Source organism: Oreochromis niloticus, linkage group LG11 (genome assembly GCF_001858045.2).
Source record: "Oreochromis niloticus isolate F11D_XX linkage group LG11, O_niloticus_UMD_NMBU, whole genome shotgun sequence".
Classification (NCBI taxonomy): domain Eukaryota; kingdom Metazoa; phylum Chordata; class Actinopteri; order Cichliformes; family Cichlidae; genus Oreochromis; species Oreochromis niloticus.
In genome coordinates this window covers 7,011,378-7,025,029 of record NC_031976.2, presented here as the reverse complement: position 1 = coordinate 7,025,029, position 13,652 = coordinate 7,011,378, and the positions used below count along the sequence as shown (strand labels likewise).

The following is a 13,652-nucleotide window of genomic DNA, read 5'->3' as shown; positions in this document are numbered from 1 at the left end:
AGACCAAACTCAGAGTAAGCGCCTGTTTTTCAAGGATCTGATGCACTGTAATACATATTTCACAAAGTTAATATTTAAAGGTGGACTGAAAACCTTGTAAATCTAATGCCTAAAGGACAGAAAGGAGACTGCGTAAGCTATTATCTTCAGTGCCTATGGCTTTTTACAGGTGAACTCTGCAACTCACCCCTTATTCATGCCCATATTCATTATGCAAGACTGTAAATACAAGGTACTATGAGATTATACACAAGTACTTTAAATCGTCCTTCTAGCAGTATTAATAATAAATTGATGAAGGCCAGCGTTACTTTGTGTTGCAGACTTATGTATTTAAATTGTTTTTGACTCTTGTAGTCTGCATCCTTATTTTAGGACCGTTCTCACTCGTTTTAATGCTTTTCCTTGGGCTACATTACTGGACTGCAAAGATTTCTTCTTCCTTTATTGCCAAACTGATGAGACCCAGTTGTACCTGTCCCACAAGCTTAATTATTCAGCAACATCGTTCTCTCTGCACAACTATTTACGTGCCATTAAGGACTGGAAGCTTGCCAATCTCCTTAAGCTTAATTCCAACAAAATGCAGTCAGGTTGTGCCAGCTTTTGGCTCTTTCACAGACTATGCGTTTCCTTCTGCTACAACTCGAGGAGTTACATTTGATCAGCTTCTCAGTCTGGTTTCCTATATTACTACCACAAGCTCATTAAATCCTGTTTCTTCCAGCTGACAAATGGCTTGAAGAGTGAAATCATTACTTTTCTTTAGGGACACAAAAGCAAACTACATGCTCTTTATGTTTGCGCGATGCTTATAATGATTTCTTGTGTCGTAATTAGAAGAAACTATGTGAAAGATATGCTTATATTTATGCATGACCACATGGAAAAGACAGGTCTGCTGCAGACGTTTGGGCTGATAATTACCTGATAGAGCTCTTAAAGCTGGGCTAGAAAAATCCATAATAACTTTTCAGCATAATGTTGTTGTTAATTAGCCTTCAGCATTCCCTGTGAGTTCTGTTTTAAGACTTTAGAAAATTGCAGTACCGTGTGGCAGTCACAGATCTTATCTTTTCAAATTCCACGAGAGTTTATTTCTTTTTTTTGCCTAATGTCATCTTAAGCCCTTATTCACCTGCTCCAACAACATGAAATAGCTAGTGTTTAGGACTTAGCCTAGCAAAGACTTTAAAAGTTGTGTCCTGCAGATTAATTTGTTTTAATAATGTATTCTGAGAATTTATTTTTGGAGCACCAGTTTAGCTCACTGGGTTTAGCAGGCAAACCATATGGCATAAGGCTAATGAAGGGGTCTGGGTTCAAATCCACCCCGAGACAATTTACTGTGTCTTCCCCCTGTTTTCTCCCAGCATTCTGTATTCCTGAAGGCTAAAAAGGACAAGTAATGATCTCATGTTATGTTTCCACTAATTACTTTTAATATTGTTTGTGTAAAAATAAAATTTAAAAAACAGGGATTATATGCTCATGAAAAAAAGTGGGCTGGTTAAAAAAAAAATCTAAGATGTGGCTGGAGGGTAATGCAAGCCTATTCTTCAGAGATGTATCTTGAGGAGGGAAAGGAAAAACTGGGGCGAGCGTTATCTAGTCATGCCTTGAGATCAATGTGGTCAGGGATCAAAGCCCAACAAAATGGCATGAAAGAACTAATCCCGAGCACAGTAAGATACAGAAACTGTAAAGGCGGGGGATGTCAGGGAAAGTCTCGAATAAACTTCATACAACCCCAAGACTGCGAGTAAAAACTTGCACGGCAAACAGTGGCTCCTCTGTGTGTGTGTGTGTGTGTGTGTGTGTGTGTGTGTGTCAGATCTCAAACGTTTTAAGACATCTCTCTCTTTTTTCAGTGTCAACAAATCAATGGCAATAAAAAGTACCTAACACTTTGACCTTACCCAGGCAGAGTTTGACTGATTTAGCTGGTTGAGCATGACCACTGCCGTGCAGCCGTAGTCAAAAACCAGCCGCCAAAAATCGGCCGTGGTGCCCGGCAGAGGGTGAGGGGTCACAATGAAAGCAGCCTGCCGGTGGAAGCTGTCAGCGAGAGCAGCATTGATGTAATTGTTACTTTCCCCTTCTGTCGTGACCAGGAACGCAAGGGCGCGATCAGGCGGGAGGACATCCATGCTGCGGTTCTTCTCTCGGTTTCTGGGTAAGAGAGCAATGCTGCACTCCTCCACATCCAGGTGGGGAGTCACAGAGTTCAACGTCTGAAAATGGAAATGTGTAAGAGGCCAGGTGAGAGGAAGGTGAGGATAAAGTGAAATTTGAGAAACCATTTAAAAGTGGAATATGTGAGGGGTGATGAGACACCGCAGAGGAGTCTGAGATCTTAGGAAAGAGAAGGAGGTAGAGAAAGTGAACGAGACAGGAGGAGGGAGGACTGGAAAACAGAGAATGCAAAAAGACCAATGATGGTAATTGGTTTAGTCTTTTATACGCTGAGCATCAGCAAACTAACTTAAAAGGAATAAAGCATAAGATTGGCAAACTGCGTAACAAAGCTGAGTGCAATAAAACAAATAAAAAAGAAATGTTGCATACTAATTTTCCATAATGAATTTAATCATAATTACATTAAACAACTTGAAAAAAAATATTTGAATAATTAATGCATAGCATCAATAATAGATCTGTGACTTGCTGATCTCAGTGCTATCAATTGGCTGTTAGCCATCTACAGGATGACAGAGTAAAAGGCAAACACAGCTCTTTGGGTGGTAGGGAGGCTTTTAGCATCACTGCCTGACAGAGAAGTTTACAGGATCAAAGCGGGGAGTGAAACACTTTCCTATATGAAAAGGTAACAGTTTGTTGCACCACCAACATTACTGCTCCCTAATACTCAACATACATCCATCATAATTTATACAATATGCATATTTTATGAGGATTAAATGGCTCAAAATCATAAGGAGAAGCGCAAGTCTTTTTCGGAACCGCTTTGAAATGCTAAACCAACGTGTGTGCTGGTTGAGCAGTGCGGCAGAGGAAGGTGAATGAAGCAGGTGAAGCGTTTTGGAACACAGCTGGCTCTCCTGTCTCCTAATCAAAATCTAATAAAATCTTCTGAGAGCACATTCCTTTAAACCACTCGAGGGGACATCAGTGGCAGTCGCAAAGAATAACAATGGAAACTAACATCATGTTTCATGTACGCACACATACATTATAGATGCAAACACACCACAAAGCGATATCTATTAGTCTGTTCCTTTATGCGCTCTTTGTCGAACTGGTGTGTGCGCTACAAAGAGCATCCTCGTCTCTGCGTGCGTGTCTGTGTGTTTTTTTTTGTTTTTCCCCAACAACCGTTCATCCTTCCTCCTTCATATCTGACAGGCGTGTTTGAAGTTGTTTGGATGAGCAGTTCACATATTTTGGTTAAAAGTTGACTGCATGTGAGGTATTTATGGAACACCTGTGTGGTGTAGCTGCAATTACCGCCTCCACCGTGAATATATTTTCAACCTGTGGGAAACCATGCAGTGGAATCCAGGCACAGTGAAAGCACCTGCTAAAAAAGTCATGTGAAAAAGAAAGTTTTCACAGGACAGTGCTGTCGAGTGAAATTTTAACTACACCTTTCCTGTTTCTTTAACAATTAAGAGGGTAAGTAGCAGCAAGGTGCTGCTAATCAACTGCACTTGGCTAATTGATCATCAACAACTGTGAGCACCTGTAAAAGCACATGTTTTGGCACTTTGGTGCTCTGGAGGGTTCAAGTGTGTTAACACCTGGGATGTCCGCTCCTCGGAAAGAGGGGACATCCCAGGAAAATTCACCCTAAGGTCAGACCGTGCAGTGCTCCGAGAAACTGTAAAAGACCTGCTTCTCAGACTCTGCAGTCCTCAGTTAGCATGTTAAATGTTAAAGTTCATGACAGTACAATTAGAAAAAGACTGAGCAAGTACGACTTGCTTGAAAATGACCTAAATTTGAATTCCATCTGAACAAACCACAAGATTTCTGGAACAATGTCCTTTGGACAGACCAAAGTGGAGATGTTTGACTATAATGCACAGCACATCGGCACAAACACCTCATACTAACTGTCACAGATGGAGGTGATGGTTTGGGCTTGTTCTGCAGCCACAGGAGCTGGGCGCCCTACGGTCATTGAGTTGACCGTGAGCTCCTCTTGGTGCTAAAGTATTCTAGACTTAAATGTTAGGCAATTTATTTAATAGCCAGAGCTTGGTTGAAACTGGATCATGCAACAGGACAATGATCTCAAACACAGCAGCAATTCTCTAACAGAATGACCAAAAAAAAAAAATCAGGATGTTGCAATGATCCAAGGTCCAAACTTCCGGCTAATTGATGGTTTGAGTGCTGTGGATAAATTAATGCCTGTAAACCTCAATGAAATAAAGTAATCTTGTAATGACGAGTGGACTGACAAAGTCATACAGAAAACAATTCAGCTTCATGTTATTGTTGCTGACGGTGCTTATTGAATCGTGGGATACACTAAAGTGGCCCGTGTTTAAAAACAGCTTTTGTGTTTCTGTCTGTCATCAAGTTTTGTCTCCTCTCTCATGCTTATTTCTGTTTATTATCTGAGGTCTGTCTATGTTCGTCCTTTCTGTCTTCACTTTCACTTCACCCCCCCGAGAACATGGCTGACTCTCCCTGAGCCCGCTGCAGCCGGAAGGACTGTTGATCGTTGGTGAGCTCTCTCGAATATTCTGGGGTCTTTACCTTACAATAAAAATCGCCTTGAGATGACTGTTGTTGTGAACTGGTGCTATATGTTAAAAAAAAAAGAACAAAAGAATTGAATTGAATTGAATTGAATCAACTGCCTGCAGGCGAGGGTGTTTAGGGAACACTGGTTACAGGGTCTACAGGTAGCCTGAATGTGAGATGCTGAGAGAGCACTGGAAAGTTAAAGCATTGGCAGACAGCCTGAAACTCACAACCTGTAAGATACACGATACATTTATCTTACTTTCAGCTAAAGAAAAGTATGTGCATTGTCCGGTGGCTGTGCTGCTATCTGAATATCAGCCAAACAATATGAGCTAAAATGAGCAAACCTACACTACATAACTACAAATGACTTCTAACTTGTACACAGTGGATCATTATTGTGGCTCATTCCGACTTTGCAGCAACACTGACCTGAAACTCCTCTCGAAGCTGCGAGGAATTACTCTGAGAATCCACTCGCAGCATCTCTTTGTAAGTGACAGCAAACTCATTCACCAGGATGGCCGTCTCTCCACACAGACACGCCTCTAGAATAGCATCATGGATAAAGATATACTGCTCCTGAAAAGACAGCAGGTGACATAATTTAGTTCATTGTTCTGGCTTTTGAATAACACATCAAAATATGTTATCTGAAGGTTGTAAGCAACCAGATGCTAAACACTACAAATGAAGCAGGTTAAAACAGAAGCAGGTGAGAAACGTAAGTAGTTGTAAATAAATAATCAAACAATAGTCAGAATGGGAGAGATTTTTCATAACCCGCCTTGTTCTGAATTAAACATGTGCTTTAATGTTAGTGGTGTATCAAGGCCGCTGGAGAATAAATAAATATTTATTTGTAAACAAACACATGCAGTGCGCATTTAATTAGTGCGCCCCTGCAAATAGCTACAAATGCAATAAACAGCCAAGTCAACGTTGGATTTACATAATAAGAGGTAAAAATGCAAATGATGTGCACATCAAAGAACAGCACGTGCCTACACAGCAAACTGACAAACAGACATTCTTTTCTCTAAAACTTTAGCCGTGACCTTTACATACATCTAGAAGTGGGAGTATGGAAATGTACCCCCCTCACTTTTTGAATTCCCAAACAACAGAAGGAAAAAAAAGGAATTTTTACAAGCTTGGCTTTTTTGGGAGGGTTTGAGAAGATTATATTAAGGACGGAGACGTCATGTCACCTGCTAATTATGTGAGATATACAAGAAATTGTGATTTCCTCGGCTGCACTGCTGTCCTCACCTCAGTTTGAATCATGTTGATACGTCGAGAGCAGAGGGTTTTGACGCAGTTGTAGATATCCACCACGCCCTCACACTCGGCCATGTCCAACATGACATCCAGCACAATGTAGCAGCCGGTGCGACCTGCCCCCGCACTGCAACGGAAAGTCCATCTTTTATAAGGAATTGTGTCTTAAAACATTAAAGGAGCTGTGCATAAGATATGAGGGACCCATTGGCACAAATGGAACATAATATAATCACTGTGTTATAAATAAGTAATCAATATTGTTTAAATGGCTAAGAATGTGACAGATCTGCCCAATCTTCTATATCTACAAAATGCAAGTACATGGGTCAAAAGTTTACATACACTCGTGGGCATGAATGTCATGTTAATTCCTTTGAGTTGTTCTTTTTCCAGGTGGGAATGACTGTACAGCATACATCTTTGATGGCTTTAAAAAACAAGAAATGGCTGCACATGCTTGAATTTATTTTGGATCTTCTCTCATCTACACAGGGTCAAAAGTAACATATAGGCTGAAATATAGACAAAACTCACCAAACTCTTTTAATTATTGGTGATTAAGATTTTACAATGTCCCTAAACTTTCCTATTAACTTCTCATTAGTGATCAGGATGGACTACAATTCAAATGATCTCTTTGCAGTATAAAAAGGATTTGTTTGAAAGGAGTCACTGTACTGGCCGATACTCAAAGCAATGGGAAAGTCTAAAGAACTCTGTGAAGATCTAAGAAGGTGAATTGTAGATTTACACAATTTAGAAAGGTTTCTTAGAGCCATTTCTAAATAACTGCATAATACAAGATCATCAGATCAAACAAGTTATTCGAATGTGTCACTACTTTTGCCGGGTCTAGAAGAAGAAAGTTGCCACCCCAGAGGAGAGGACATTAGGATGTTTAGGAACAACTCAACCATTAAGACTCAAGCCTACATGAACCATGAACTGTAAACTGCTGGAACACCACAGTCAATGTCCACATTGAAATGAACTTTACATCACCCTGCACTGTGAAGTTGTCAGACAAGAATGAAGCCTCTGCTCCAAAATTGTCACCTTCAAGCTCAACTGAAATTTCTGACTGCCCACATGAACAAGCCAAATGCCTTCTGGAGAAAGGTTTTATTGTCAGATGAGACAAAGATGAAATATGTGGCCACAATTACAAGTGATATTTTTGGAGGAGTAAATGTGAGACTTTCAAACCTAACAAAACTGTACCAACTGTCAAGCAACGTGGTGGTAGCATCATGCTCTGGGACTGTTTTACTGGCAGTGGTACTGGTAGATTGTAAAGTGGAAGAAATAATGAAGAAGGAGGCTTAAACTTAGACTGAAGTCCTCCTGCGCCATTCGGCACATTGGGTGGCAAGTCTCCGCCAGCGTAATCGGTCAACTGCAGCTGCTTCAGCCTCATCCCATGCAATATCTAAGGTGCATTGATCATTGATGAAAGTCCTCCGCCAGGTTGTTCGGGGGCGGCCTGGCTTGTGTCTTGCGAGGGTGGGTTCCACATGATGGCAATCTTGAGCAGTCGATGTGGGAGGTGGCGTAGAATGTGACCTTCAAAGCACATACGCCACATGAGGGGGACGTGTGGCAGTCAGGCGGTGGATTTCTTCATTGGTGACATGAAGAAATCCACCATGATAAGAGACCTGCAGGATCTGTCTTAGCCATTGTTGTTGGGCCACACTGAGTCTTTTGGCGATTTTGGCTGATGCTTTCCACGTCTCACAAGCGTAGATCGCGGTGGGTATGACAATGGAGTTGAACAGACGAATATCAGTCGCCAGGTCGATCTTTGGAGTCGGCCAGATCAGCTGGAGCCGCTGGAAGACCGCACCTGCTTTCGCAATCCAACATACAACGTCATGATCAGCATCTCCGTAACTTGAAAGGATGCTGCCCAGGTAGGTGAATTGGTTCACCTCCTCCAGCGGTTGACCTCCAAGAAGGAGGATCAGTTAGGTCAATCAGTTCTTCATCTCCTGAAGGTGGAGGAGATGAAGAAGGAGGACTATCTCCAAATTTTCCAACGTCACCTCAAATTAACAGCTTAACGGTTGTACCTTCCAACAGGACAATTATCCAGAACACAGATCAAAACTGGTTTTGGAATTAAGCTTCCCAAATGGCCTTCCCAAAGCCCCGACCTCAACCTCAACTCTGAACAGAGAAAATTAGCTGACTACACCTAAAAGTCGCACCTGTGCCAGGAAACCAACCAATGTAATTAACTCCACCACTTCTAATAAATGAATTATGACAGAAGCTTCATCATGCCTACCAAAGCATCTTAAGGAGGTACAACTTGCTAAAGGCCATTTAACCAAGTATTATATTTGACCCTGAGAGCATTAGAGAAACTCAGAGATAAATTCAAACTTGTGCACTCAATTCTTGATTTGTAAAGTCATTAAATATGTTTGCTGTACAATTATTAAACCCCTGAAGAAAGAAAAGTTCAAAGAAATTCTTAAAAGCCCCAAATTACCATCACATTCAGGCCCATGTTAGAGTGACACATAGATATCTTACAGTAGACTGCAGTTGTTTAGCGAGAGAGAGAGATTATACATATCTGTTACACTGAAAAAATGTCATAACAGTTTTTATAACACACAAAAGTTGCTCATGGTTAAGGTTATCAAAACATATATAGCACTTGCAAGGCATTATGGTACCTGCAGTGAACCACAACAGGGCCAGCATCCGGTGGCGTAGAAGCTTTAACCCTTCGTATAAAAGCCAACAATCCAGTGGCGTGATAGGGCACCCCATGTTCAGGCCAGGATGTGAAGTGGAACTGACGTACCTCGTGCTTGGTCGAGTATCCCCTCTTTCGACAGAAACACAGTACATGTTAGTAATTCGGGGGAAAAACAAAAAACGATTGGCATTCTAATGCTAGCAATAGCCTACAGGCCTTGATCTCGCAGAAGATACGCTACAAACTATTCGGAGACTTTTTCCCTCTGTGTGATAGATGTGACAATTTTTTCTGGTTCAGAGTGAGGACACGCAGGACATTATTTACGCGGGGTGTTAGGTCCTCTAGGACAGTTAGGCCTCTGGGCCCCACATGTTAGGAGCAGCTGCAATCTGACAGACGTGCAGAAAGGAATTACTAAGGCTCTAGGGAGCTCAAGGAGGGGTAGCAGCTTTCTCTTTTCTTCTGGGAGGCTGCTGCAGTCACGTCGCAATTTCTTTTTCCATACAGAGATGACAAAGTAAAGCAATGCAAAGCAAAGATTTGTTGAAGACAGAAATCCAAAAAAAGAAAGTAAAAGAGCTATGAAAAACAAGCTGTCACCAGCTCGCAAACTCATGCCGATTTGAATAAGCAGCAGTTTGTGCCCGTGGAGAACGACTGTGACAGTGTGATGATAATGCTGTGTTTGTGCCACTGTCACTCCAGCACTGCTCTGAGCCCTTCCAATGAGAGATCCCCCAGGAGATTGACAGGATGGAGGCCATCGGGGGCACGGCACTGTAACAGCTATGCTGGAAAGACAGCAGGGGCATCCACAAAGCTACTGGTGTTAATTCCTCTCAGTTTAACTCAGGGACCTCGTGTCCATCAGCAAACCCCATCTAGTATCTAATCCCTTCTATTAATGCTCTACTTCTAATCCAAATTCCTGCTTCACCAGGTAACGTGATTAAGTTGCGTTTACATTGGTGAACCACAGAAAGAGATGGAGCAAAAACAGAAGAAATGCAAAACTCACCCTCTCCACAGCAAAGGTGCGAACTGTGTATTCAGCGAGTGTCTCTGTCTTAAGTAGAGTGATTTTGATGTCACCATACATCTCGGTGTCCTCTGGCCAATATTTGCAGCATTTCACCTGTTTCAAAAACGCAAAGGGGAAGAGTTAAACTGTAGAAAATGTGAGAATAGTCAGTCTGCAGAAAGAGAATAGTCAAGGCACAATCTATTTTTTAAGTTTTAAACTTCTAATTCTCCTTTTATATGCTATCAGCATGTTAACAAATGGCTCACTGTGTTGCATGAAATCACTACCCACACTTTTATTGAGTGGATTAAGCGGGTTGGTTTATGGTTTTGTGCACAAGCCATGCATTTATAGACTCCATCATGAACCGACGGCTCTCTGCTGAATTCCCACTGACAGGCAGCGCTAACTCAAGCAAAAGATCATTGGATGTATAAGATCTTTCTCAAATCTTTTCACAAAGGACACTGGAGGCTCAGTCATCTTTACTTCCTAAAATGAAGAGTAATGGACTGAAGGCTTAAGTTAGGGTTTGTTAGATAAATCTAAGAGCCCCCCTAACATGTTTCCTCATGTCAGTATTGGATTTCTAGGGACTAAAATCCTTCCTGCGACATTCGAAATGAAAGCAATGCATTTAGAGAGAACGCATAATAAAATACTACTCTTTAAAAACACAACCAAGCCATTTTCAACAATTCATTCCAAAGTAAAGGAGATAATTGTAAAATGCATGAACATTATTCAAAATAATGAGATGATAATAATAAACATGAAGTACTCAATTTCATGGTTTAACGAGAACAGAAATATAATGATGTGAAATTTAACAAGTTGAAAATGTTTGGGGGGGGGGTCCACACTTCAAATGATGTGGAAGAAAAAACTAACAACCTGTTCTTTTGCAGATATTTTATCTTGGAGAGTAAAGAGAAGAAAAACACAATAATCACATAATGACGGGGACATAATGAACAGCAGGGCAGTAATCTTCTTTTTGTACCGCCACCCAGTACAATGGAGGTAATTCTTTTTAATTTAATGGACGTGTTATTTGGATTCAGCCACACAGACCACTTCTCCAAACTGGACAAACAACTACTGTGTCATTTTAACCATCCGCCACAGTATATGTTTCTCCCGGCTTGACTGAAAAGGCTGGAATATTTAAGGTGGGATTTAAAGTAACTATGTTTATGTGAGGTAGAAAATAATACTGCTGAAGTATAGCAAGCAGAGTGTGTTCACAGACATCAGCTCTAGATTTGTGGCCTGGAATGCTGTGTATATTCATTTGCAAGAATTGCAGTTTCATGATGTTGTCATTACAGACAAATGGGGGATAATCCATCCAGCAATCCTTTGAAATGCATGCATTCACCGAAAAACTCCACAGTAGCACACAGAGACAGGTTTGTGATGATTTCTGGATATGGTACAGAAAGTTAAAGCCATCTTTAAACAGTTTTGGCAAAGAACTGACTGAGTTCATTTATAAAAGAAAAAAATACAATAGGACTTTTGGTCCATCCTTGGGCAATACTTTAAATATATTGTTTCTGTCAGATGCGGTCAGCCGACTCTTAATACTCTGAAGCTACAAATTAAAGTTAACTTACTAAAAGCAACAAGTTGCTGTTGATGTGTGTTTACAAAGTATCCTTATATTCATCCCAGCTGCCCTCTAGCTAACAGAACCAGCCCAGTGTTGGAGCAATAGAAGTCATCTGAGGCAGAAAAAAGCTGTGGGTGCACTCGGCTTCAGAATAAAGCAAACACTACAACACAATAACATCAGTAAACTGCACGCTGAAGATTTCTAAGACACATCTTGAAACTTCATTTATTTTAGAAGATCTTAGTGATTTTAGTGATCTGAAAAAGTAAATCTAAATGTCTGATTGTCACTTGAAACATTCAGTAATTTATCTTTGAACCATCATGCAGCAGTTTTTCTTAGATTTATAGTGTACATATTATTGATTAATGCAATCTGCACCACCCTTACACAATGTCAGGCTTTTTTTAACTAACCTCATTTTAGCTTTTCTTTATTTTTATCACTGTTGTACATATCAATTTTTGAGCTCTCCCATAATGACCCTTACTGGGTGCCTGTGGCACAACTTTGCTGTTAATTTATTGTTTATTGTAGACTGTACTATGCTGCTGTAACACAGCAGCAGGCTAAGTGAGGGATCAATACAATAACCTACCAATCTAATTGTTTTGGAGGTAAATGAGACAATTATGGTAGCATACAGTAAGTTGCTATCACCAAGCCAAAGTTAGACATGCAGGGAAATATTCTCTTTTGGTGTTTTGCAGCATTATCTTGGCATGAAATTCCACAATAAACTGCATGTGAGTTAAATACAGGGAGTTTAAATAAATCTACCAGAATCTTTAAATAAATCTACCAGAAGCAGATGGCTGGCTTAATGACATAAAAATGGAAGGAAGGAAACAATTCGCCTGGTACTGTCCAAACAAAGGCTGAGTCACGACAGAGTAAAAATAGGATGGCAATGTCCTTGTGATTAGGAAAGAAAACAAAATAAACAAAAATGGTGACTGCACAAAGATTTCACTGAACCTTTGTTGCATTCGGTGACCTATTACAACTTGTAACAGCGACTGGTTGCCCAAAGGTTGAAGATGCAACACCCTCGACCTCTGAGCAACTGCTTTCAATCACAAGGCAATTGCACGGGTCACCGGGTGGGAGGCAACGTGTCTCCAAACACTCATTGTGCGAATTGAACTGACTGCAATCAATCTCAAATACATCGGTGAAAGTTTGCAGATAATTGGCATGGAATTTATAAATGCAGACAGATTGCCAACATGTTGCAATCAATCTAAGTCAATCTGTGCTTCTCAGCAGTAGGGGACTGAATTCAGCTGATTGTATTCTGGTTACACGTCCAGATAATGCTCTCTCTCTCTCTCTCTCTCTCACTCTCAGGTAGAGCAGGTCATCTACTAGGTTGGTGGTGCAATCCCTGGTTGCTCCAGGATATGCCAAATATCCTACGTCAAGACACTGACCCCTAGTTGGTCTTTGATTGTTTGTGATTGTCAGCAAGTTGTATAAAGCGCTTTGAGTGCTCAGGTAGAGTAGCAAAGTGCTATTTAAAGACCAGTCCATTTACCATATAAAAGCAAGGTTGTCAGGGATGTTATTCTCCACTTAAATCACCATCCAGCAGCAACTACCTATTTGTGGAGGAGTTTCTGTTTCAGTTATGAAGTTGTGACTCAATCTGAATGTAAATAACTAAATTTGTCTTTAATGTGACTTTCTGTTTATATTGGAGGCAACAGATTTGTATTTGTGTTGACGTATCACAGTTAATTGCCATATTAAAACAAATATATTGCACATAATTGCCAACCTTCCCCCATTTATTTGCAAACTGAGCCTGCCATTTTATCGTCTTGACGCAGCAAAGCTACTTTGATGATGGCAAGTGACTGCCAGCGGTTGCAGAGCTGGCCCCTGTCTTCAAAGCAACCATTTCAAAGGGCAACGTTGCACTTGGCTCCAGTAGTTTTGTCTCCCGTGCGACTGTAGCATAAGCTAACAAAGTCTGCAGGTCAGCACCTCTAAAACTAGTCATTTACCATACATTTAGTTTAATCTGTTCAAAAAGCTTGCAATTCACCAGATATTATCTTTCTGCAGTACTCGTTTTTTTCCAGTCAGTGCTAACTCACCACTGCCTGGAGCACAGCGCACAGAAATGAAAGTGGTGTTGATCATCTCTTGTCCACTTTCATCAAAAGTGTTTAATTGCTCCTTTCACAGGCTTGTGGTATCACATCATCAATAAACCATTACAGCCTTTAGGCTGGAGTTTCCATGCAGAGCAGGGTCGCAAACGCATAAAAAGCCTTTCATATTGA

The 13,652-nt window shown here is 40.9% G+C and overlaps 1 protein-coding gene across 5 annotated transcripts in view; it reads right to left on the bottom strand.

Annotated features, from left to right (window-relative positions):
• Positions 1 to 13,652, bottom strand: part of ptprub (protein tyrosine phosphatase receptor type Ub) — a 182,693-nt gene that overhangs the window by 11,571 nt on the left and 157,470 nt on the right. For all 5 annotated transcript variants that reach the window (XM_005456695.4, XM_005456696.4, XM_005456697.4 and 2 more), the window contains 5 exons: positions 9,738 to 9,854; positions 8,691 to 8,845; positions 5,992 to 6,127; positions 5,152 to 5,301; positions 1,920 to 2,234 (listed from right to left, as the gene is read on the bottom strand). In XM_005456695.4, the coding sequence (XP_005456752.1) occupies positions 1,920 to 2,234; positions 5,152 to 5,301; positions 5,992 to 6,127; positions 8,691 to 8,845; positions 9,738 to 9,854 (873 nt within the window). The remainder of the gene's footprint in view (positions 1 to 1,919; positions 2,235 to 5,151; positions 5,302 to 5,991; positions 6,128 to 8,690; positions 8,846 to 9,737; positions 9,855 to 13,652) is intronic.